This window comes from Ursus maritimus, unplaced genomic scaffold (assembly GCF_017311325.1).
Source record: "Ursus maritimus isolate PB19 unplaced genomic scaffold, ASM1731132v1 scaffold_19, whole genome shotgun sequence".
Lineage (NCBI taxonomy): Eukaryota > Metazoa > Chordata > Mammalia > Carnivora > Ursidae > Ursus > Ursus maritimus.
In genome coordinates this window covers 44,359,606-44,386,245 of record NW_024424341.1, presented here as the reverse complement: position 1 = coordinate 44,386,245, position 26,640 = coordinate 44,359,606, and the positions used below count along the sequence as shown (strand labels likewise).

Here is a 26,640-nt window from a genome sequence, read left to right as displayed (position 1 = left end):
CGGTGTCACACGAACACAACCATACATCACTCTTGAAACACACAAGGACATAACCACACAATCACAGACACCTCCAGGCCCTTATACACAGTCACAATCTCATACCCACTAAAAAGACATACACAGTCACTCAAATCTACTCACCACCATGACACACAAAGTCACTCTCATATAGTCACAGCCTTCCCAAACCAATACCCACAAATGTCTCACACAATCACAATCACATACCCACTTGGGAGACACACATAATCACTGGCACTCTGGCCCACCCAACATCAACCAGTCATAATTGAACATTCACTCTGGAGACAGTCACACTCACACAGGCAAAGAAAGACACGTTACACTTAAAAACACAGCACCACACACAGCCACCGTTTCACAGACACACTCCAAGGGACACAAGAGGGATACACACGAATTGTCACCACACAGTCAGACACACAATTGCACACAATACCACACGTGGCTACAATATTGTGCAACCAAAACCATACGCTAACCTTGGAGACATGGAATCATAATCATAACCGCAGACACCCTCACCCGTCTCACAGTCACAACCACACTCACACCGCAAGAACAAGCCGTACAGTAACACATACACAACAGGGGCACAGCAGTTATCACCCCCAGGTAGAAAGGACCCCACACCCCCAACACACAGTATCACACATGGTTACACGAACACAACCAGACTTACACCCTGGAGACAGGTGGCCACAACCACACACTCGGTCACCCACACCTGGTCACGCAGCCACAAAGACTCATTCACAATCTGGTATCCTCAGCCCGCTCCCGCCAGCGCTCACAGACCGGAGGCTCTGGACACGCCCCGTCCCCGCCCCGGACTCCAGACCCCTCACCTTCTGCCTCCCCTTGGTCGCGTCCGGGTCCCCGTGGAGCTAACGATCTCGCCACGACGTCAAGAAAGACGTAACGTCGGGCCACTGTGGACTCTGGGAAACGTAGTCCAGAGCCAGACCAGACACAGATAAGATGGCGTCCTCGTACCTCACAGCCTGAGTTTGGTCGTTTGACACTGCGCCCGGGGGAGCTTCAAAGACGGAGCTCCTGCTCCAAACCTCCCGCCAGGCTTGAGCTGATTTTCTTCTAAAGCAGGACGACTCACCCTGAAAGCCCCATAACCACTGGAAGAAGCAGCCAAGTTCGTGTGGGACAGAGTGCTGACCAGCAAAGCCTTAAGGGAAATGTAGTTCAAGGCCGGAAAAGCCGCGTTGTTGTTGACAGAAGGTAATCAAATACCAGCCTGGGCCTGGCCACGGTGACCGTGCGGGCCGCGTCGCGGAGACTTCTGGGAGTGCTCGCTCGCCCTCGGAGTGCGCAGGCGCAGCGCGCCGAGTGGACATTTTGGTCTTTGTCCGCGGGTCAGTCCGGCCCCTGGGTCCACGTGGCGCGAAAGTAGGAGGTGGGATGTGGGCGTCTTGGGCCCATCGGGTCGGGGAGGTTGGAGGGGAGGATTCTGGATCTCTTGGGGCGCGACGCGGGGATGAGGAGTGGGTTTAAGAGCTTCTGGCCTACGTGTGGGGTGGGGGTGGAGGTTTCTGAGGCGGGTTCGAGCGTGTGTGACCCTGAGTTTGTCCGCAAGTTTGACTGGATGTTGGGATTATTGAGTGAGAAACTGTGGGTGCAGGATTGTGTATGGCTACATCTGAGAGGGAGATTCAGGAGACCAGCATTGAGGTAATAATATCCGAGCCGCACTTCCCTTGTCGAAAGTGCTGATAATAACGGTGCCATCTTCGTTTAGTGTTTTTTATTTGAATATTTGAAGGGGGAAAAAAACTAAGTGATAAATGATTTAAAAGTGAATTTTTATGTAAAAACGGATTTACTTTTAATTGGAGTAGAATGCAGATCACCGTCGTTTCTTCTTTTTTAAGCAAGCGGGACTATTTCGAAGGCACTTTTTGTTGGTGGGGGAGCTTCAGACAATCTCAAATTGCTGTACAGGGTATTTTAATAGGGCTGCTGTTAAGCCCTAGATTAAGTATTGACATTGCACTTTGAGCAACAGCGTCATATAGCACAGGAAGCCCAGGATTAGAGTCAAGGGTTTGGAGTTCTAGGTTAGGCACGGTTATTCTCATTGTTTCAAGGAAATTTAGTTGTTGCAATATTTATTAGTCTGACCTAGATTCTACGTGTCTGACTCCTAAGTGAATCGAGGTGTTCCCAGGTTGAATGGATTTTGTGAAGTAATAAAGACCGTTACTCCTGTCTGCAAAGATGCTTTTTCTAAGGAATCCCCACAGTCATCCCTAACAGAATTTTAAATAATAAGAGCTAAAGTAATTGGGTACCAATTTAATATTTACAAATCAACAGTCTTCAAATAGACAGCAGCCAGTTAGAAGACATAACAGAAGAAAAGTGATTATAATAACAATAAAAAATGAGAAAGAAACAGTATGCAAAACTATTAGAAAAGAACTTAGTGCTGAGAGGCATAACGTGAGATATTATCAAATAGACCATATTTTTCAATAGGAAGACGTCATAAAGCGTGTTCAGATTTAAGTAAATTTATTAATTCAATGTGATCCTAATAAAAGTAGCTACAGTTTTTGGGGGGGGTAGTGGGGGAATTGGATAAGCTGATTCTGCACTTCATATGGAAAAATAAACTAGAATAGACAGTAAAACTCCGAAAAAGAAAAGCAGCTGGGGTGTGGGCAGGTCGGTGCCCAGCCCTAATGTATTTTTTTAAAATTTCAATTCCAGTGTAGTTACCATACAGTGTTATACGTTTCAAGTGTACAATATAGTGATTTAACAATTCTATATATTATTCAGTGCTCATCAAGACAAATGTACTCTTAATCCCTTTCAGTTGTTTCACCCATCCCCCCACCCACCCACCTCCCCTCTGGTAACCATCTGTTTGTTCCGTGTAGTTGAGAGTCCGTTTTTTTCGTTTGTATCTTTTTTTCCCCCCTTTGTTCGTTTGTTTTGATTCTTAAATTCCACAGGAGTGAAATCATATGGTATTTGTCTTTCTCTGACTGACTGATTTTGCTTAGCATTATACTCTCTAGATCCATCCATCTAGTGGTAACGTATTTTAAAATACAAATCCTGGGGCGCCTGGGTGGCGCAGTCTTTAAGCGTCTGCTTTCGGCTCAGGGCGTGATCCCAGCGTTCTCGGATCGAGCCCCACGTCAGGCTCCTCCACTAGGAGCCTGCTTCTTCCTCTCCCACTCCCTTGCTTGTGTTCCCTCTCTCGCTGGCTGTCTCTGTCAAATAAATAAATAAAAAAATCTTTAAAAAAAAATAAAATAAAATACAAATCCTCATAAATTAAAATCGTATGGTGTTAGCATAAAGCAGGCCATTGAAGGGAAATTTGGCAACATCTGTAATTACAAATATATTTTCTTTTTGATGCAGCTATTTCACATCTGGAAATTAATCCTACAAATGTACTTGCATTTGCATGAAATGATACAAGTTTGAGGTTGCTTATTGCAGCAGTGTTTGTTTATTTATTTATTTATTAAAGATTTTATTTATTTATTTATTTGACAGGGAGAGAGAGACAGCCAGTGAGAGAGGGAACACAGGCAGGGGGAGTGGGAGAGGAAGAAGCAGGCTCCCAGCAGAGGAGCCTGATGTGGGGCTTGATCGCAGGACTCTGGGATCATGCCCTGAGCCAAAGGCAGACGCTTAACAACTGAGCCACCCAGGCGCGGCTGCAGCAGTGTTTAGTATGTATAGGAAAAGATTAGTCATCACTAGGAGATTGGTTTGATAAAATTAGGTCCATCTCTACAACAGAATAATACACAGGTATACAAAAGAATGAAGAGGAAGCTTTCTGTATATTGACATTGAAATAACTCTAAAATGTTTTGTTCAGTGAAAAAAGCAAGATGCCAAATGTATGATACGCTTCATTTGAAGTAAGAAGGGGCTGAAATAATATATGTTTGTATTTGTTTCCATTAGGAAACTCAAAAGATAGACAAGAAACTAATACAAGTGGCTATCTCTGTTTGGGGTAGTGGTACTGGGATAGGTGGGGCAAAGGCAAATACCTTTTTTTTTTTTTTTAAGATTTTATTTATTTGAGAGAGAGCATGAGTGGGGGTAGGGACAGAAGGAGAGGGAGAAGCAGACTCCCTGCTGAGAAGGGAGCACCACTTGGGGCTCCATCCCAGAACCCTGGGATCATGACTTGAGCTACCCAGCTGCCCCAGCAAATAACTATTTATGTTGGTTTTCTAAGTATATGAGTTTAATATTTAAAAGTTAAAGTTTTTTTTTCTTTTTTTTTGTTTTTTATGTTTTTATGGAGGACATAGGCCATGGAGCCAGACTGCCGTTAACTACTTCCTCTGCCACTTTGTACCTTAGTGTACTTAAACCTTTGCTTGTTTCTCATTTACTAATACAGAAAAAATAATAGTATCTGATTCACCGTGTGGGTGGTTGTGTAGATTAAGGAGTTCTAAGTTCTAAAGAATAGTGCCTGGTATGTAGTAAGTACTCGATAAGTGATAATAGCAGTATTATTACTATCTGCAAAATACAGTTCCTTAGAAATAGTACAGCCATTTTTACTATTTCTGGTAGAAATATCTGAAAGATTCAGATATATATAGATGTTCTTTTTTTATTTCCATGTGTAAACTTTTTTTTGACATTTCCTTTTATAACTGGAATGAGGAAGTTAGATTTTTGTGTTCAAGTTACATTCATCTAATTTAGAAACCCATCGTTATCTTTTTCATGAGAATGTTCTTTGATTTCTGTGATGGTTACTTTCTCATGGTTGTAATTCAGAACCTCTGATGATGTATTTTAAAAATCCCAGTTGTGACTTACTTTTGGCTAGAGTACATCAGAGATGATCTTCAAACTGCATAACATCAGGAGAGACATACAATATGACTAGTCCATCATTAGTGATTTTATTTTTCCCTTTTCGACCAAAATGAAATCTGTATGGATTTATTTTGGTACCATATGAATGTTCATTCCCCATTGATTTAATGGATGGTTTCAACACTGATAAATAATCCTTGGCTAAATCAGTTTCTTTAGTGGTTGGAAAGTGATGATTTCCTAGTTTTTAAAATTCTGTTTACATTTATTTGATTGTGAACCCCAAATTGTTTCAAATTTTTGTGACTTGTAAGCATCATTATAAAGTTGTGTTCTCGTAACTGCAATTAGTTTTCTTTCCGATACTCATAATACCACAATTTTAGCTGGTGGCCATTCCTCCAAGCTGACTCCTGGTTCATTTTGGCTTGCCATTTAATTTGAAAATTTCTTGCACTCTAGGCCCACCTTGTACCTTCCCTCTTAGACTTGGAATTGGCCATTTCTCCCAAGGAGCTCTAGTTCCTTTTATTGGAGAATGTCATTAGAGCGCAAGATCTGGGTACTGATGGTCTCTTTGCTGCAGGGGTGATTTTGTTTCAAGGCATTTTAGTGATAAAGCTAGAAAATCCATTTTTAAAAATCATGAGTTCATATAAGTGTTTCTAATTCAGTTTAAATTTTATGATATTTTTACCTAATAATTAGCTCCTAATGGTATTTTATAGTAAAAATTTTGAAACATGTTAACATACGTGCTTATTTTCTTTGCTTTATCTTTCAATATAAGGAAAATGGTTTCACAGTAACATTACCGGTATTAGTAGTGACCGTGAACATACTTTATCACACGAAAAATTTTTTTGTAGCTATTTTGTCCCTAGAATGCATCCCACTAACGATGTATATAGTCAATTCTCTGTTCTAAAGTTTTATTAACTTTCTTTGGGGAACTTTGTTACTCAGGTTAATATTCAGTTGCGTTCATTTGTTTCAATTTGTTTTTAAGTTCAGGGACTGCTTTTTGAGAAATGAATCTGATTATTTAAAAACTAATGGGGGCACCTGGCTGGCTTAGTTGGTAGAGCGTGCAGGTCTTTATCTCGGGGTTGGGAGTTCAAGCCCCACATTGAATATAGAGATTACTTTAAAAAAATTAAAAATCTTAAAAAAACCCCAAAAAACTAAAAATTAAAAAAAATTAAAGTAACTATATATTTATGTGATACAACAACAACAACAAAATACATCTCACAGTGATACCTCATCTCATACTGCTTCCCTCCCCCATCACATTCTTCTTTGTCCCAAACAAGTATAGTTTCTTTCCATGTGTCCTGAAGGTCTGTCTTTTTAATCATTATTATTCTTTGCTTTTTAACTGCTGTATAAATAAGATGCCATTGTGTATGTTTACCGTAGTTGATTCAGTTGTTAGACATCTGTTGTTGGACATTTGGGTTGTTTTCAATCTTTTGCTGTTACTAATTGCAGTAATGAATAATTTTTTACTTGCATCATTTTGGACTTATGCAGGAGTATCTCTGAAGTAGAGTGCCATAAGTGGAATTGCCCATATAGCTAGGTACTCAACACTCTACTAGCAGTGTACAAGAGCACCTTCTCTGCTAGAGCCTTACCATTAGAGTGTAGTGTTATTATTTTATTTTTTGCCGAAGGCATAAGTGAAAATTGGTATCTCAGTGTAGGTCTTATTTACATCTCTTATGAGGGAGGTTGATTATCTTCCATATGTTTAAGGGCTTTGTGTATTTACCTGGGAACTGTCTGTTCATATCCTTTTCCTCACTTTTCTGTGGGGGTCCCATTTTCTTCTAGTAGCTGTACATTAGAAAAGTTAGCCCTATGTGAAATGAGTTGCAGTTTTTTTTCAAGTTTAAAAATTTATTTTGACATTGTTCATTTCTTTTTTTTATTTTTTATATTTAAGATTTGTTTAAAGAATTTATTTTTAAGTAATGTCTACACCCAATATGAGGATTGAACTCACAAGCTGGGAGATTAGAGTTGCGTGCTCTTCTGACTGAGCCAACCAAGCACCCCTCTTTTTACAAATTCTGTTGAATCAGAGGGTTCCCCCCCCATGTAGTTAGCTTTATCAGTCTTTTCATTTATAGTCAGAAAGCCTTCACCAGTACTTTCAAATCTTATAATTTTTATAGTGTTTCATTTTTATATTTATATGTTAGTCCATTTAAGTTTATTCTGGTGTATGATATTAGGCGTGCATCCAGGTTTATCTTTTTCCAATTGGCTACCCAATTCCTCTAACTCCATTTATTAAAAGGTCTTAAGTTTACTATTTTATTTATTTGTTTTTTAAGTTTACTATTTTAAAATTCCATTTTGATCATATAATAAATTATCACATGTATTTGGTCTATTTCTGGACTTCATAGTCTCATCCATCTTCCAGTCTGTAGTCATATACCAATATTTATCTTTTTATTATTGAAGCTTTATAATTTTGGTGTAGCTAGTCTCTATTGCTTGTTCTTTTCAGAGTTTCCTAGCTATTCTTTCTTTTCCTTTTTTTTTTTTTTTTCAAGATTTTATTTATTTGAGAGAGAGAGAGTGCACACGTGTGCGTGCTTCCAGGGGGTGGGGAGGTAGAGAATCCCAAGCGGACTCCCCGCTGAGTGCGGAGCCCAGTCTCAGGACCCTGAGATCATGACCTGAGCCAAAATCAAGAGTAAGACACTCAACTGACTGAGCTACCCAGGAGTCCCCTTGCTTATTTATTTTTCTGTGTAAACTTTAGAGTTAACTTATCTAGCTCTAGGGGGGAAAAGCTTATTTTTATTGGTATTGCGCTAAATTTATACAATAACTTAGGAGAAAGGGACATTAGATCTTTATGATGTTAAATATTGTCCGTGTACGTGATATGTGTTTTATATGTTCCAGTTTCCTTTTGGGTCCTCTGGAGTGTTTAAATTTTTTTTTCATACAGGTTTTAGACCTTCTTACTAAGTTTATTTCTAGGCACTTTATCTTTTCTATTGCTCTTGTAAATGGAGTCATTGTTGTGGTATATGAGAAAGTTGTTGATTTCTTTTTTTTTTTTTAAGATTTTATTTATTTATGTGACAGAGAGACAGCCAGCGAGAGAGGGAACACAGCAGGGGGAGTGGGAGAGGAAGAAGCAGGCTCACAGCGGAGGAGCCCGATGTGGGACTCGATCCCGGTACGCCGGGATCACGCCCTGAGCCGAAGGCAGACGCCTTAACGACTGCGCCACCCAGGCGTCCCGAAAGTCGTTGATTTCTATAAATTAATTTTATTTCCAGCTTAACTTATTGAATTACTGCTTATAATTATATAATACTTGAGGCAGTGGGCATCCTTATTTTTATTAGAATATAATAGAAGCTCCTCCAATGTTTGTTTTTGCATTGGATAAGATGTTGGCTTTTGTGGTCAGATATAGATTATGATTACCTATATATACATTACCCATGCTGCCTGCGACTTTGGGGATGTGAGTAGAAACAAAATGTTTTAAGGCTGAGGCTACTGCTGTGCCTCAGATGAAACACGAGGAAAGATCACATTAATAAAGGAAAACAAAAATCATGAAAACAAAAATCCCCCCAAACTCTAATACTGCAGTCTTTAAAAAAAAAAAGTTCAGGCAGAACAAAATAAGATGTCCAGTAAGATGTCCATTCTTTTTTTTTAAGATTTTATTTTTTTAAAAAGATTTTATTTATTTATTTGACAGAGGGGCTGCGAGAGAGGGAACACAAGCAAGGGGAGTGAGAGAGGGAGAAGCAGGCTTCCTGCTGAGCAGGGATGCGGGGCTCAATCCCAGAATGCTGGGATCATGACCTGAGCCAAGGCAGATGCTTAATGACTGAGCCACCCAGGCGCCCTAAGATTTTATTTCTAAGTAATCTCTACACCCAGCATGGGGAATGAACTCAAAACCTCGAAATCAGGAGTCACATGCTCTACCAACTGAGCTAGCCAGGTGCCCCAAGATGTCCATTATTTTGTTTTCTTTGCATTCTCTCCTTTTGAGTGACCTTTTCTTCACTCAGTTCCTCTATCATTGTATTCTTTTTTAAATTCTTTTGTAGCTTCAAGTTTTTATTTAAATTCCAGTTAGTTAACATATAGTGTAATATTAGTTTCAGAAGTAGTATTTAGTGATTCATCACTTACAACACCCAGTGCTCATCACAACAAATCCCCTCCTTAATATCATCACCCCTTTAACCCATTCCCCCACCTACCTCCCCTCCAGCCACCCTGAGTTTGTTCTCTTTAGTTAAGAGTCTGTTTTTATCATTGTGTTCTTTATATAGCTTTGCTTGTTTCTTAAAGTTCTAAAAATTTTTGTTTTCATTTCTTTCTTGCTTAGTGGCAATATTTTTCACGTGAGTTTACTCAGCTGTTTGAAAATGGTGCTGTTTGCTTTCACTGTTTTTCTTGTAGTATCTGTGTATGGACACAGACAAATGATTTTGTTTACTTACAAATATGAGAAATTTTTTGAGACCATTACCAGGAAAAAGGAAGCATAGTAGCATTCTGTGCTTCAGCGCTCATGTACCTCTTCTAGTGTTTATTTTTTTATTTTATTTTATTTTTTAAGATTTTATTTATTTATTTGACAGAGAGCACAAGCAGGGGGAGCAGCAGGCAGAAGGAGAGGGAGAAGCAGGCTCATGGAGCAGGGAGCCCGATGAAGGCCCCATCCCAGGACCCTGGGATCCTGAACTGAGCTGAAGGCAGAAGCCACCTAGGCATCCCAATTTCTGGTGTTTATTTTTTTTTTAAAGATTTTATTTATTTATTTGACAGGGAGAGAGACAGCCAGCAAGAGAGGGAACACAGGCAGGGGGGAGTGGGAGAGGAAGAAGCAGGCTCCCATTGGAGCAGGGAGCCGGATACGGGGTTCGATCCCAGGACTCTGGGATCACGCCCTGAGCCGAAGGCAGATGCTTAATGACTGAGCCACCCAGGCGCCCCCCCCTTTCTAGTGTTTAAAGCAAAGGAGTTTCTCACCTTCTCTAGCTCTTTGGACCCTAACCTGGTTGAAGGTGACTTCTACCTCCATCTCCCTGTTTCCCATAATTCTTCACAGTACTTGCTTTCCCGGATGATAAGTTCACTTGTAGAAGTTGGTAAATCTGGGGACGCCCTAATCCCAAGTACTTTTTAGGCATATTCCTGCTTTCCCTGCAGTCTTTTTCTGTTTAATCTAGGTCTTGCTTTTATTAGTTTACTTTAGGGTGAGGCCTACTCATTAGGTAAAGAAATATTAGCTGCAGATTTCTGAGCTTTTTAAGTACTTGGAATCACTGAAATCATTCGCAGTTCTTCTAGGGTTCTTTGCAACTTCCTGTTTAGGCCTATTGTTCGGGTCTGGCTTTGGTACATGGAGTTTGGGAGGGGTTTTTTGGTCCCTAGTTTTGTTGTTCATTATTAGACTGAGTTGCAGCTGTCATTCTGAGAATGAATATTTGCTAATTATTTCTGAGATCTGTTGTTTCAAAGACTTCTTAGCGTTGTGTAGTCGTTCTTGTTGTACCTACCATACTATTGTGGTTCCTGCACGGTATCTGCTATTTTGGGTGTTTGGGGCTACACTTAATATAATTTAGAGTGAACATATTCTCTCTACTAGTTTTATGAAAGATCATGGAGTATGGATTGGCTACCCACCACCCCCATTAGTCTTGATATTTTGTATAGTTTTCAGAAGTACTTGAAAGATTCAAAACTAAGCAGCCACCATGCTCCTTTGAAACCTTTCCTTGTGTCTTTGACTGTTGGGTGTTCCTGGGTTTCTGTCTTTGACTGTCTTCTTCATATACTATGTATATTCTCTAAGCAGTCAGTCACATTACACCTAGGTCTTTCAGCAGCGCTGGTATTCTCACAGCTGGTAAATTCCCGTTTCCTTCCTAGGCCTATTCTGAGCTCCTTATGAATATGCGCAGTTACCTAATGGATATACCTGCCTGCATGTTGCTCAGAAACCTGACACATTGGGTGTCCAGAATATCAAACTTGATCTCCTTTTGCCTGCAGATTGTCTTCAGCCAATTCAGCCTCTCCTATTTCTGTGTACATTACTGTTTAAATTATGTTCTAAGCCTTCCATCTCTGCCCCACCCCAGCACAAAAATTGGTGACCAAGCTTTTTCAACATACATAGTAGATAGTGTATATGTGTATAAGTAGTAACTCAAGTTTTTAGGATTTTGGTTTTTTTTTTTAATATATGATTTCAACTTTATAGAAAAGTTGGATTAGTTCAGAAAGTCCTGTATATCCTTTATCCAAATTTACCATTTACGTTTTCGTTTTTTGCTTTATTTTTCCTTTTCTCTTTCCAGGTATTTGTGTGTGTAATTTTTTGGAACCATTTGAGACTGAGTTGCATATATACTTCCTTTATTAGTACTTAAGCATGAATTTTCTAAGAACAAGGACATTGTTTTTCATAGCCATAGTACAGTAACCAAAATCAGAGAATTTTTAACATTGACACATTGCTATTATTTAATGCAAAATCCATATTCAAATTTTGTCAGTTGTCCCAATAATGTCCTTAAAAGTGTTTTTTGAATGAATGGATGAACTTATATTTACAGAACATTTCTAATGCATAGTTTTAATCAGATTATAATACAAAGTAAATATTAGGACTCCAGGAAAACCTTTTGCAGCTTTATTCCTGAATACTATAAGAACAGTTTCCTATACATTGTGTCCTGGTGACTTAGTTCTGATAGGCATCTACTGCTATTGTCATAGATATGAGTATTAAATTCACCCAGGAATAAGGGCCATGGGCCCTATGTAGAAATAGGAACCTATGTAGGAATGTGGTGGTACAAAACAGTAGCAACCAGTCATGTAAGGTATGAACAGCTTTTGTATGTAAGTGAAATTCTGAGAAATAGTTCTCTTTTTTACCCCATTTCTGGATGTGTGGATACTTAAATGGTTTAATGAGCATGGCTCTGAAATTCAGGTTTCAGATCATCTTAGTCCCTTTGCTTATTATAATTGTGTGTGCTTTAATCTCTAAGGCAAAAGGTCATTACTTCGTTCTTTTTCACAGGGCTGCTTCCTTGTGCACCTGGAAACTGCACCTTCCTCATCATTCAGAAGGCCTGGAGGCCCCAGGGCTCAGCCTGAGTTCTAGGATGGTACTTTGGTCCCCAGCATTAACATTTTAGTGCTGTGTCATTTCCCCAAAAGCAGGTTATAAACTGACCAAACTGTATGTGATCCTCCGTTGGAATAAGAAGATACTGTGGATGGTGAAGAACGAAGTGGAAAGGAAATTTGTTCAGGTGAGTGAATGGTAGGGCAGGTCACAGTTGTTCAGGCAGCATTGACACCTTTGAAATACTCAAGGATATTTTCTTACAGGCCCTACACTTGGGAGTATTTACTTGGTATGAATTCTTTAGATACCTGAATTACATTTATAGTCATCATTTTTTCTGCTTCAGTATTGTATTATTTAATCAGATTTTTTAGATGCCCTTCTTATCTCCATTCTGGATGTCAGCACTTCACACTTTATTTGTACTGCCTCTGTGTGATTGTTCTCTCTTTCATTGATACCCTCAGTCTCCTGCCTCCCACTGTGTATAGACTTTTTTCCTCATGCGTTGTCTTTTATAGGTCTTAAGTCTTTATATATTTTCTGACATTCAGGTTCCTTTTTTATTACTTGCCACCACCTTTCATTCTTTCAGTGGCGAAATGCCTCTGAATTATCTTTTACATCTGTAATCATGCTCCCTGTTGTCATCTTATCCACCTTCTCCCCCATCACACATCAACAAACTCCTGCCTCCCTTTCTCTTCCATCCCCATATACCTCTTTCAGAAGTTGTTGCCTTAGAAATCAGTTCCCCTTTCTGCTGTGTGTGTGTGTGTGTGCATATAAATGTTATGAATCTGTATTTGGTTTTTAATACAATAACATGAGCTTATAAAATTTTTGAACATCAAGGTATACAGTGAAAAAGTCCCCTCTTACCTTCAGTCCTATAAATTTTTTTCAAAGATATAGTCATTTTTAAGAGTTTCACATGTAGCCTTCTTGAGGTCATCTGTGAATAAACCAGCATATATCTGTGCTGGAAATATGAAAATACATGTATGTAAGCCCTTAGTTTTCCTTTTCATATAAATGGTAGTATGTATTCTATTGTGTCCATAGTTATTTTTGTTGGTTTTTGTTTTTGTTTTCTGGGAGAGACTCTTACCAACACATTTTATTTAACCTGTCTCCTATTTATAGACATTTAGGTTGTTTCCAGATGTATGCTTTTGAACACAGAAGTGCATATCTACTTATTTATATTGCTTTGCAGAGATAATGTAGATACAGCTATGTAGTAATTTATCGTAAGTGGAAGTGCTGAGTCAGTTATGTTTATTTATAGATTTGACAGAAATAAGCATGTTCTCAAAAGTAGTAAACCAATTTACATTTCTATCAACACGGTATATTCATATAGTTGACAAGTATTTATTGAATGATATTATTAGGCACCATTTCAGTTTCTAAGGAGATGTCCTTGATCAGAGTTTTCAAAAATTCCTTCCTGAGGAAGACACGCTGTGAGTAAATAAGTAAAAATACATGTTCTATCAGATGGTGGTAGTGCTGTGGAGAAAAATTAAAGCAAGGAAAACCAGCATAGGGAAGGCCAGTTGGCGGTTGTAATTTTAAATCAGTTGGTCAGAGAAAGGTTTCACTAAAAGGAAGACATTTGAAAAAAAGATCTGAAGCATGTGCAAGTGAGGTATGTAGTATTTGTTGTAAGAGCATTCAGCCAGAAGGAACGAAAAGTACTAAAAGCCCTGAGGCTATGGCTTGCAGTTTTAGAAATATTGATCAGGGCAGAGTAGGCTGGCGCAGAACGAGCAAAAGGGAAAAACAATAGGTTTGGTTAGGTAACAGGCCAAATCAGAGACTTTGGCCTTTATTCTAAGTGATTTGGGAGACCATCAAAGGGTTTTGAGCAGAGGAGTGATAAGATCAGAATTATATTTTGGCTGCTGTATAGGAAATAAGGTATAGGGGGCCAAGGCTAGGAGATTAATCAGAGGCTATTGCAGTAATCTAGGTAAGAAAATGGTAGTAGTTGAGCTAGTGACAAGTCAGATTCTTAAGTTATTTTATTTTATTATTTTATTTTATTTTTAAAGATTTCATTTATTTGAGAGAGAAAGCAAGAGAGAGATCATGAGCAGGGGGAGGGGCAAAGAGAGAAAAGCAGGGAGCCTGATAATAGGGCTTGATCTCAGGACCGTGGGATCATGACCTGAGCCGGAGGCAGACACTGAGCCACCCAGCACCCCAGATTCTTAAGGTATTTTAAAGAAATAGCTGACAGGATTGGCTGATAGATTGTGTTGTTTATTTTTATTTATTTATTTTTTTTAGGTTGTATTGTTTAAAAGAGGAAGAGGAATCACACTGGTAACTCCAGGGTTTTAACTAGAAGAGAATGAGTTAACATTGCCTGAGCTAGGAAGACTTAAGGAATTTGGGGAGCTAGATCAAGAGATTTGTTTTGGACCTGTTGATTGTGATATGTCTACGGATCATTTAAGTGCATATTCACATGGTCAGTTAGATACACAAGTCAGGAATTTAGGGAGATAGTTGTGACCTTCTGTTCTGCCGTACTAATAAGCCGTTTTATTCACTAATGGTATCTCTGTATTTCCTTGCTCAGTCCTACTTTTCCTACCATTTAGGGATGCTGGTGGGTCCACCAAGTGTTCTGTATCCAGCCTACATTCCTGGATTCTGTTGGTAAAAACAAGGAGGTGATGATTTGCCCCGTGAGGCTGTGCCTTACGTTTTCGGAGAGCATTGTGCCTGAGAACTCTTCCTAAAAACAGCAATGGCAGCTGCTTGCTAGCAATCCTCATTAGACATTAGAATTATAGCTACTTCATACTCTTCTCAACAATGCAGTCCCCCCCCCCCTTTTTTTTCCTTGTTTTTCTTTATCCTTCACAGATGTTAAAAGTGGGCAGAGATATTCTGTTTTACCATTTTAGAAGAAAGGATCTATTTATGTCATGTGAATCACCCCTGTAGGAATTCTCTGCAGTTCTGCTTGATTGGTGCCTTGATGACCTGAGATGTTGCTTTATCTTTCTAAGTGTTTTCTTATCTTTTGCTTTTATTTTTTTCCCCTTTTTCCTCTTACTGGAGGTGGCTCCTAGAACACTGCATTCTGCCTTTCCTCCTTTTCTTTATAAATTAAATCCCAGAGAAGACTCATTTTTTAAAAAGATTTTATTTATTTGAGAGTGTGTGTGCGTGTGCCTGCGTGCAAGTAGGGAGGAGCAGAGGGAGAGGGAAAAAGAATCTGAAGCAGACTCCATGCTCAGTGTGGAGCCCAAGGTGGGGCTTGATCCCACTAGCCGTGAGATAATGACTAGAGCCGAAACCAAGAGCTGGATGCTTAACTGACTGAGCCACCCCAGGTGACCAACACTCATTGAAGTTAGAAGTAACTCTGTAGTATCAATTTTTATTTTTCCAGCCTTTCTGTCTTACCCACTATAATTTTACCTATTTCTAGGATAAACAACTGTCTGACTTGTTTCATTCTTTTGTGTCAGTGAAGTCATTAATATAATACCCAAATTGGAGATTTCAGCTCATTATTTTCAGGTCCAGAGAGATTACCTAAAACCAATTTCATACTATGTCTGGATTATTTTTCTCATGATCCTTGAGATATGGTCAGCCAAGCCTTTAAAAAGATAAACCTTAGGGGCGCTTGGATGGCTTGGTTGGTTAATAGGCTGCCTTCAGCCCAGGTCATGATCCCAGGGTCTGGGATTGAGCCCCACATTGGGCTCGCTCCTTACTCGGTGGGAGTCTGCTTCTCCCTCTCTCTCTGCTTGCCATTCCCCCTGCTTGTGCTCTCTCTGTCAAATAAATAAATAAAATAAAATAAAAAGATATACCTTAATCTTATCAAGAGAGGACATATTAACCGTAAATATAAATGTGAGCATATTTTCTACTTTGAATCTTGGCTTTTGCTTATGAAATGTTCTACCTATTCAGGTCCTACTTACCATTTAAACATGTTCCTCTTGTATTGATCTCCCCTTTGACCATCCTGTTTCACATTTTCATGGAAATTCAAAAGTCCCGAGTAAATTCTTTCTTACGTGCTTTTATATTTTGGTATCTGGAGTCTATATCATAACCTGTTGAAAAAAAGGCCCATGTTCTTTCTGTCTTCAGTTTTGGTTAAATATGAGATACTTGTTAACTAATCTATGAATTGTTGTGGAAGTAATGTTATTGATCAATTCTTCTTTTTCAGTTTTTTATCCATGAACATTTCAAATATTAAAAACTGAAAGAAGAGTACAGCATTCTCCCATATACCCACTGTGTAGATTCAGTAATTATTTTGCCATGTCTGTTTTATGTGTCTCTGTCCTTGTGTATGCATATTTTTATGTGCTGAAACATCATGACACTTCGCCTCCAAAAAATTAAGTATGCATTTTCTAAAAATAATGGCATCACTCTACATAACCAAAATATCATTACTCACTCCTTAGATGAATTAGCTGTAATGCCCTAATATGTAATAATTTGTCCATATTTAGATTTCCTCAGTTATCTCCAGAATACTTTCTATAGCTTTAAAAAAAAATTTGTTCTTATTTCTTTTATTAAGTAGACTCCACACCCAGCGTGGAGTATAACTTTTTTTAAAATGCCAGAATCCAGTCAAGATTTAGACTTTGGATTTGGTTATTGTCTTTTTAGTCTTTAAAATCTAAATTGTTCTCTCTTCCTTCTTTTCTCTCATGATATTGCTCCTAGCATTTAAAAAATTTCTACTGTCAGCCATTCAAAGAAAAGAGTAGAGCGATTAGTACAATCCAGCATCTCGGGTTATAGTTAGGATGTTAAGACTTAGCTATGTACAAATTTGGTTTAAAGATACTGAGTGTGAAACACTTTAGAAAAAGTGAATCTGATTGTAATTAGAAGTTCAGGGAAAGATGTTCATAACTAAGACAAGATTGGAGAAATTTTTTTAGGAGCATGTTATTGGAGCTGCTCTCAGAAGGTTCTGTAGATTCTAAGATGGTCAAAAAACAGGAGGGGTCACGCTAAGTCAAAGAAGGACATGAGGAACATAATATGCATAATTATGATTCATTGTACAATTAATATGCTTGACAGGCTCTTCCTCAAGGCTAGTGAATTTCTTTAAATTCTGTTCAGAATGCTCTTCCTCCAGATACCTGTAAGGATATCTTTCTTCTTTCATTTCTCAAATCTTGCCTTCTCAGAGGCCACTCTATCTGAAATTAAAACTCTACCCTTCTCTTTTTTTCCATAGCAGTCATAGCTTTTTAACAAACCTTCTCCTTTATTTATCTGTCCACTAGAGTGTAATCTTAATGAGGACAGGGAATTTTGTCAGTTTTGGTCAATACTGTTTATCCCTAGAACTTAGAAGTGTGCCAGACATGAAGTAAGGAAAGAAAAAGGTACTTGTTGAATGAGTAGTGAGAAATGTTTTGAGTATCAGTTCTCAGACTTTCACCTTTGGGTTTTTTTTTTTAATGACAGTTTTATTGAGATATAATTCACATAACATAAAATGCATCCTTTTAGAGTGTACAATTCAGTGGTTTTTAGTATATTCACAAATTGTACAACCATCACCACTAATTCCAGAACATTTTCATTGCCACAAAAGGAAACCTGGTACCCATTAGCAATCACCTTTACATTCTTAAAACTTGAGGACCACCTGGATTTTAAAAGTTTTCATAACAAGAAAGAGATCTGTATGTATGGTGACAGATGATAACTAGACTTACTGTGATCATTTTGCAGGATATACAAATATCGAATCATAATGATTGTACACCCGAACCTAAAGAATGCATAATGTTATGTCAATTGTACCTCAACTTCAAAAAATTAGAAAATTAGTTAATAGTAGGGGCGCCTGTTTGGCTTTTTTAAAAAAATAGTTAATGGTAAATTTTGTATTATATGGGTTTTACCACAGTGGAATATATAAGCAAACATGAGGACATTTTGTTTTATGTGGACTTCAGTGATATTTACTTTATTTAAAAGTAAAATTGAGAAACTTTTAAAAGTGTACTTATTAAAAAAAAAAATAATCCTATTACTTGTAAACCTAAATTATATTTCTTAATAAAAATAATTTTCCAGGGACACCTGGGTGGCTCAGTTGGTTAAGCGTCTGCCTTCGGCTCGGGTCTTGATCCCTGAGATCAAGTCCCGCATCAGGCTCCTTGCTCAGTGGGGAGCCTGCTTCTTCCTCTGCCTGCCGCTCCCCCATTCTTGCTCTCTATCCTTTTCTCTCTGTCTCTCTCTGACAAACAAATAACCAGATCTTCTAAATAAAAATAATTTTCCAGGATGAAAAAGGTTTAGTCAGAAGAGAGAGAATGTTTGTTATATCTGTAAGTATCTTTAATGTCTGGTTTAATAGAAGACAGCTAGATTTCTCATTTCTGCTGCTGTAACATGTTATTTTGGTTGAAGTATATGAAAAAATTGTGGCTTCACACAGATGTAGTTAGAAAGGGAGAAATATTTCAATAGCCTTTTCAGATAATTGTGGATATTCTTTGGTACTACACTAACACCTGATACATAATTTTTTTAAGATTAGCTGTAATATGGAATTTGAAGCTTTATATTTTTTTGTTTTCTTAGATAAAATCTGATGATTCTCACTTTGTTCTGTCTCAAGAAAGTACCTGCCAAATAATATCCAAGTCTGAATAACCATAATTTGTAAGGCAGTCACTTACTAATTTATTGAAGTAAATTAATGGTGCTCCATTAAAAAAAGTGACTAGTTTAGTTCACAACTTAAATGATTTAAGACATCTTTTTGAGACAACTATTATCTTTTCATGTACAACAGAAGTATATGTGTAGATATATAGAATTTTATTTATTATTATACTTCTTTTCTTTCATGGAATTTGTATTTCTCATACTTTTGTTTGCTTGGCTTTCTGTGTTTAGCACAGACTCCCTTGGATACCTTAAAATAGTTAAAAGCCCGTTAAATACTAGTTTCCACATGGTCAAATGCATTGGGAAACTTCTTTCCATTTTTTTTCCTGTGAAGATTTACCTGTAGAATTTTTGTCCTCCTACTCCAGTCGGAACTGGCTGTACTTTGACCTGATAGTTAGCTCTTTTTCATCAACATTATCAATGACTTTTTTTTTTCATTTGTTTTCCCTATGTCATATACCCTCTTTCTTGGATTCTGTATCACCTTCTCTATCTAGTAATTTGGTGGAGCTCATCTAGTAGCATCCTGAGAGGAAAGGTGCATTGAGATGAAATTTAACATTTGCATATCTGAAAAATGCCTTTGTCCCATTAGATTGGTAGGCTAAGCTTAGAATTTTCCCTCAGAATTTTGTCTGCTAGCTTCTCGTGTTTCTGTTGAGAAATTTGATGTCATTCTGATTCCTATTCCTTTGGGTGATACATATCAACGTGTAGTTGGGTTATACACACACACACATATACACATATAGTAGGGTTTTTTTATGGCCTCTTGATTTTTTCTTTTGAAATGTCATGGTGATATGTGGAGGTATGCATCTTTTATTCATCATGCAAGGTATTAAGTGTGCCTTTTAAGTTTAGAGATTCATGTCTTACAGGAGAGGAAGGTTTTTTTTTGTTTTTCTTTGACAATTTCCTCTAATCAGTTTTCTCCTTTTGTTTTCTGGAACTTGCTTCACTTAGCTAATATGTACCTTGATTTATGCTCTGAATTTGTCTTTTAAAAAATTTATTGAGGTATAATTTACTTAAAATATATTAGTTTCAGATGTACAAAAAAGATGTACATCTTTTTTCCTAAGATTTTATTTAAATTCAAATTAGTTAACATATAGTATATTATTAGTTTCAGGGGTAGAATTTAGTGATTCATCAGTTGCAAATAACACCCAGTGCTCATTACATCAGGTGCCCTCCTAAATGCCCATCACCCAATTACCCCATCCCCCCACCTGCTGCAACATAATTGATGTTTGTATATATTATTAAAAAATCACCACAGTAACTCTAGTTAGCATCTGTCAACACACATAAAGAACTTTTTTTCTTACGATGAGAACATTTAAGAACTACTCTCTTAGCAGCTTTCAAATATGCAGTATAGTATTACTGACTGTAGTTCCCATGCTGTACATTACATCCCCATGACTTATTTTATAACTGGAAATTGTACCTTTGACCCCTTTCACCCATTTTGCCCACACCCCTCCCCCACCTCTGGCAACCATCAGTATGTTCCCTATCTATGAGCTTGATTTGTTGTTTAAGATTCCACATATAATGAGATCATACATTATTTATCTTTCTCTGACTGACTGCTTTCACTTAACTGTAATACCCTCAAGTTCCATTCTTGTCACAAATAGCAAGGTTTCGTTCTTTTTTATGGCTGAATAATGTTCCATTGTATGTATGTACCATATTTCTCTATTCGTTCATCTGTTGATGGACATTTAGATTGTTTCTGTATCTCGGCTGTTGTAAATAATGCTGCAGTGAACATGGGGCACATATATCTTTTTGACTTAATGTTTTTATTTTCTTTGGATATATATAACCAGAAGTGAAATTGCTGGATCATATGGTTAGTTCTGGCACCCCGTATTTTTATTTATTTATTTTTTAAAGATTTTATTTGTTTGAGAGTGAGCGAGAGAGAGCATGAGCAGGGATAGAGGGAGTGGGAGAAGCAGACTCCCTGCCGGGCGGGGAGTCCAACATGGGGCTCGATCCGAGGACCCTGGGATCATGACCTGAGCCAAAGGCAAACACTTAACTGACTGAGCCACCTGGTGCCCCTATTTTTAAGTAATCTCTACGTAGACCCAACATGGGGCTCATACTCACAACCCCGAGATCAAGAGTCTCATGCTCCACCAGTTGTGCCAGCCAAGTGCCCCTGAATTTGTCATCTTAAAGGTTCTTCTGGGAGATACTTGTCACTTGTGCTTATATTTCATTGGCCAAACAGGGCGGCTGGCCATGTCTGAGTTCGCTAGGGTGAAGTACTATAATCCTACTGCAGGAAGATGACCCTGTTATTAGTGAATGATAATACAGTCTACCTTCCCACTCCCCATCTTAATTTCAGATTACTTTTTGTTTTTTGCTTACAGAACCATGTTGTTTCACTAATAAAATATCTTCTGTCTGATTGGTTTTAGGTTTTGTTGCTGTTTACTGTTCCTTACCTATATTCCTCAGACTTCCTTAAGTTTTCTTTTGATGTTGATCTGTCTTTCTTACTAGTAGGAGTTTCTCAAATGTGTGTGAAGTATTGGCTGCAGTCATATTTAAGACTGATTGACTAAAAGGTCATCATAAACTCTTTCATGCCTGGTTGCTTCTAGTCATCTGGTAGGCGTCAGTGAATCAAAAGTAAAATGCCATGGGGTGGGATTGCCTGGGTGGCACAGTTGGTTAAGCGTCCGACTCTTGATTTTGGCTCAGGTCATGATCTCAAGGTTGTGAGATCGAGCCCCTTGTCAGGCTCCTTGCTCAGCAGATAGTCTGCTTGAGATTCTCTCTCCCTCTCCATCGACCCCTCCCATTTGTTCTCTCTCTCTCAATAAATCTTTAAAAAAAAAAAATGTCATGGGGTGCCTGGCTGGCTCAGTTGGTGGGCATGTGACTTTCGATCTCAGGGTTGTGAGTTCAAATCCCACGCTGGGTGTAGAGATTACTTAAAAATAAAATCTTTTTTAAAAAAAGGAAAAATGCCTTATGGACCAGGGTCTCCACAGAATGATTATACTGCTTTACTCACACAAACCTTGGTGTGGCCAGGTCCTTTGTTTTGCCCCCACCCCAAAATGAGTACGGGTGACAGATATCATCTTGGAGGGGTATGTATCCTACTGAAGTTTTTCATAGGCTTTTCAGGTTCTTCAGAGAAGGAGCCTTTCATACCCTGCTTACAGGTATATATACCTGATGGTTAGCCTGTTTTGACATGAGCTACAGACTATCCTGGAAGTCTTACCATATTATATATAGATTTAATCCCATTGATTTCAGTGTAGCACATCTCCCTTGTCATCTTTTTTTTTTTTTAAAGATTTTATTTATTCATTTGACGGAGAGAGACAGCCAGCGAGAGAGGGAACACAAGCAGGGGGAGTGGGAGAAGAAGAAGCAGGGTCCCAGTGGAGGAGTCCAACATGGGGCTTAATCCCAGGACCCTGGGATCACGCCCTGAGCTGAAGGCAGATGCTTAACGACTGCGCAACCCAGGCGCCCCTCTCTTGTCATCTCTTATTGGATGTCCCTGAGTGTGGATTTTCTCTGATAAAATTTCTGCAAAGAATAATTTCCATTTCATACAAAGGAGTGGTCCTATTGGGAGGGTAGTGCTCTAACTGCACCTTATATAATCTTTTTTTCAGCTATCATCCTTCTACCTACCATTCCTTCTTTTGAGGTACTTGATTCCCTCCATTTTGTTAGTCTTTCTGATATTTTGTGGCATAAATTGGTTTGACACTGGCATCTTCTGCAGTATCTTTACATACATAAACTTCCTCAGCTCTGCTGTGTTGAAAATCTTTGTGTGCTCTTTTGTTATCAGAAAATTTGTTAATGTCTCTGTGTATTGAAGTCTCTAGTCATACCCATTTTTTCTTCTGAGCTTGTACTATTTTCCCTTTTCTTGTCTTTTTAATGGGGTTTTAGAAGGAAGCAGTTGTTGGTTAATTCCTTTCTTTTACTTAGACATTCCGGGAGACTTTCTCAATTTTATGTCATCTTTTTATCTTTGTTAATTCCTTGTTGTTTATTACATTTATTTGCTGAACTAAGAAACGGGAAAGGTTATTTTTCTTTTCTTTCTTTTTTTTTTTTTTAAAGATTTTATTTATTTATTTATTTGACAGAGATAGAGACAGCCAGCGAGAGAGGGAACACAAGCAGGGGGAGTGGGAGAGGAAGAAGCAGGCCCATAGCATAGGAGCCTGATGTGGGGCTCGATCCCACAATGCCGGGATCACGCCCTGAGCCAAAGGCAGATGCCCAACCGCTGTGCCACCCAGGCGCCCCGGGAAAGGTTATTTTTCAAGAGTAATCCTTAAGCTTTGTGTGCCCATGAATGTTAATTTCCTATGCAGATATCCTCCACAAGAGTTTCCTTCTCAAAAGTTATTTGGTGACGTTGGTCATGATGACTTTTTCATACTATGAGGTGGGCTTTCAGAGTTCATCCCAAAAGCACAATCCAAAATTTTATTACTAATAATGGGGAAATTCATAAATAATGATAACATAAAGCTAACATAATCAAGTGCTTACCATTTGTCAGCCACAGTACTAAGCAATTCATACGTTAACGCCTTTAAATGATGATTCTTTGTACTCCATTTTAGAAGAAGCCTGAGAAGATGATGAGCAGATAGAGAGGCAACAAGACTTGGGAAGCAGGTTGCATCCATCTCCAGTAAAGACTGAGAAAAAAAAAAGTAGTGAATATAAGAAAATTGGAAAAATACTTCCTCTGATCTCAGACACTATATCTTCTAAGGGCAACACCTTTTTCAATTTAAATCATGAGAGAAGTTGCGTAGGAAGGCATCATCAATTTAATTTAGTTTGGAAATCCTGCCACAACTTATTCTTTATGGTAATTACCCCCTTTAAGTGTAAATCAGTGTGGAAATGCCTTCAGTTAAAACAGTTTGAACCAGAGCATTCATACTTGAGAGAAACCCTATGAATTTACTGAATGTGGGAAAACTTCCACTCACATGTCACGCTTCATTAAATGCAGAAGTCAGGCTGGAGAGAAACCCTGTTCTTCTGAGGAATACTGAGGAGCCTTTAGGTAGATGACAGATCTCATTGAGCAGAAGAAAATTTTTGCTGGAGAGAAACCAGTGAATATAACAAAACCCCACTGAGCATTAGAAGATATATACTTGGAGAGAAAGCTTGTAATGTACTGTGTATGATAAAATTTTCTCTTGAATTTTATCCCTTAGTTTACATTTGAAAGGTCATACACACACACCTTCAAATGTAAGAAATGTGGAAATACCTTCAGCCAAAAGTAAATCCTCATTCATCAAAAAATTCATACTGGAGAGAAACCTTGTGAATGTGGGAAAGCTTCCATTCAGATGTCACACCTCAGTCAGCAGAGAATTTGTAGTGGGGAAAACCCCTTTGCCTGTAAGGTATGTGGGAAAGTCTTCAGCCACAAATCAAATCTCACCGAGCATGAGCATTTTCATAATAGAGAGAAACCTTTTGAATGTAATGAATGTGGAAAAGCCTTTAGCCAAAAGCAGTATGTCATTAAACATCAGAACACCCATACTGGAGAGAAGCTTTTTGAATGTAATGAATGTGGAAAATCCTTCAGCCAGAAGGAAAACCTCCTTACCCATCAGAAAATTCACACTGGAGAGAAACCTTTTGAGTGTAAGGATTGTGGGAAAGCTTTCATTCAGAAGTCAAACCTCATCAGACACCAGAGAACTCACACGGGAGAGAAGCCTTTTGTATGTAAGGAATGTGGAAAAACCTTCAGTGGCAAGTCTAACCTTACTGAGCATGAAAAAATTCATATTGGAGAGAAACCCTTTAAATGTAGTGAATGTGGAACAGCTTTTGGCCAGAAGAAGTACCTCATAAAACATCAAAACATTCACACTGGAGAGAAACCCTATGAATGTAATGAATGTGGAAAAGCCTTCTCTCAACGAACATCACTTATTGTACATGTGAGAATTCATTCAGGTGATAAACCTTATGAATGCAATGTATGTGGAAAAGCCTTCTCTCAAAGTTCATCTCTTACAGTGCATGTGAGAAGCCATACAGGTGAGAAACCCTATGGTTGTAATGAATGTGGGAAAGCTTTCTCTCAGTTCTCAACCCTTGCTCTGCATTTGAGAATACACACAGGTAAGAAGCCTTATCAATGTAGTGAATGTGGGAAAGCTTTTAGCCAGAAGTCACACCACATTAGACATCAGAAAATTCATACTCATTAAAACCCCTGTAAATGTCTTAAAAATTGAAAAGCGTTCATCAGGAATTTAAGCATCGTAGCACATCAGGAATAACCATGCTGAAGGAAAGTATCACAAATGAGGAAAACAAAAGCGAAAAACTTATTGGACACCAGAAAATTTATACTGAAGAGAAAGACATTTATATGATAAAAATCCTGCACCCAACAAAACTGATGGTGCGGGTAATGCTGAAACTTTAGATGCATTTCCACTAAAATCGAGAATGGGAAACATGCTTCTTATTGCTGTCTGCATAAATCTGGAGATTTTCACCAATGTAATAAATAAGTTGTAAGTATTGGAAAGGAAGAGACTTCTGTATTGATTTAGCAGAACAGAAGAGATTCTGGAAACACCTATGCATTTATTAGAATTTAGAATATGATAGAAATGGCAATAGGAGGTGAGAAGATAATGAGACTGTGTAAACTGATTTGGAGGTAATCTGTTCTCCAAGGAAAAAACAAACCATGAACTATACACTGAGGTAAGATCCAAGAGGAGAAAACAGGAATATGAAGAAGCTATATACTGAAATGGTTATGACCTTGGGAGTTGGGAAACATTCCTTAACAAGTTCAAGAATACCTAGCAACTCTGAGTTTGTATGCTTAGGAAATACATACCAGTCTATTTACTGTGGCATGATTTGTAGTAGCCATGAGTTGGAAACAACTTAAATGCCCATCGGGAACAAAATGGAAAATACATATGATGAAATACTGTATATCTGTAAAATTTAACAAATGAGATCTACATGTATTACAGAGAAAGATCTCAAAAATCATGTTGAAGGGGGAAAATGAAGTTGCAGAATAACACATATATTACAATGACATTTTTGTAAATTAAAATTTTTCTCACAGAATTCAGTACTATGTATCGGTAATGGATACATGTATGTATGTATGTTTTTAAAATGTTTTTGAAATGGATTGGAAGATAAGACCAAACTCTTAATAGTGGTTGCTTGTGAAGAGTGGAGAAGGGAAGGGGATGAGTGTGGGAGGGATGGGATGGGGACTGTTTAAAGGGGACTTCAGTTTTATATATAAACATCCGTTTCTCTTAAAAAGTAAAAAGACTGCAAGTAAATATATCAAAATACTGGATAATTCTGGATTGTGGCATATGGATATCTTGTCTTATTTTTTGTACTTTTCTGTATTTTTAAATTTTCTCAAAATTAATAAAAATGGGGGTGAGGATGGGAACACTGTACCTATAGAAATCATGTTCTAATGGATTCATTCCCAATCAAGTACTAAACTTTTTATAGAAAATATTTCTAAAATTTTATCAATGATGAGTGGATGGACTTGCTCTCTATGTAATATGAAATTATCTATTTTATTAAAATTAAAAATGACAGCATAATCCAAATCTGTTTTATTTTTACATGTTATGTGTGCACTATATGGTCTGTCTTTACATTTCTAACATACTTTGCGACACATCATTTGAGCTTCGAAATTTTTAAGAACTTTTAGTTAAATAAGGGTATATGCACATACTTCATATAACTTGTCTTTTTCAGATAAACTGATTTTGGAACATAAACTTTCCTATGCTATACATTTTCATGAGAACAACTTAAGTTTTGGGGGCACCTGGGTGGCTCAGTTGGTTAAGCTTCCA

At 38.0% G+C, this 26,640-nt stretch overlaps 2 protein-coding genes across 6 annotated transcripts in view; one reads left to right on the top strand and one right to left on the bottom strand.

The window, feature by feature from the left end:
* Nucleotides 1-990, bottom strand: part of ZNF565 (zinc finger protein 565) — a 35,680-nt gene extending 34,690 nt beyond the window's left edge. For all 4 annotated transcript variants that reach the window (XM_040632823.1, XM_008712183.2, XM_008712184.2 and 1 more), the window contains exon 1: nt 873-990. The gene's annotated coding sequence lies outside the window, so the exon portion shown is untranslated. The remainder of the gene's footprint in view (nt 1-872) is intronic.
* On the top strand, nt 989-26,379 carry ZNF146 (zinc finger protein 146). Of its 2 annotated transcripts, none has more exons than XM_008712187.2 (3): nt 989-1,260; nt 11,957-12,191; nt 23,353-26,379. In XM_008712187.2, exon 3 carries the CDS (start codon nt 24,103-24,105, stop codon nt 24,979-24,981), a length of 879 nt encoding a protein of 292 aa, XP_008710409.1. In that variant the 5' UTR covers nt 989-1,260; nt 11,957-12,191; nt 23,353-24,102; the 3' UTR covers nt 24,982-26,379. The 2 variants fall into 2 exon arrangements, with proteins under 2 accessions (XP_008710409.1, XP_008710408.1); XM_008712186.2 differs by having other exon boundaries at nt 989-1,435.
* Nucleotides 26,380-26,640: the final 261 nt, after the last annotated feature.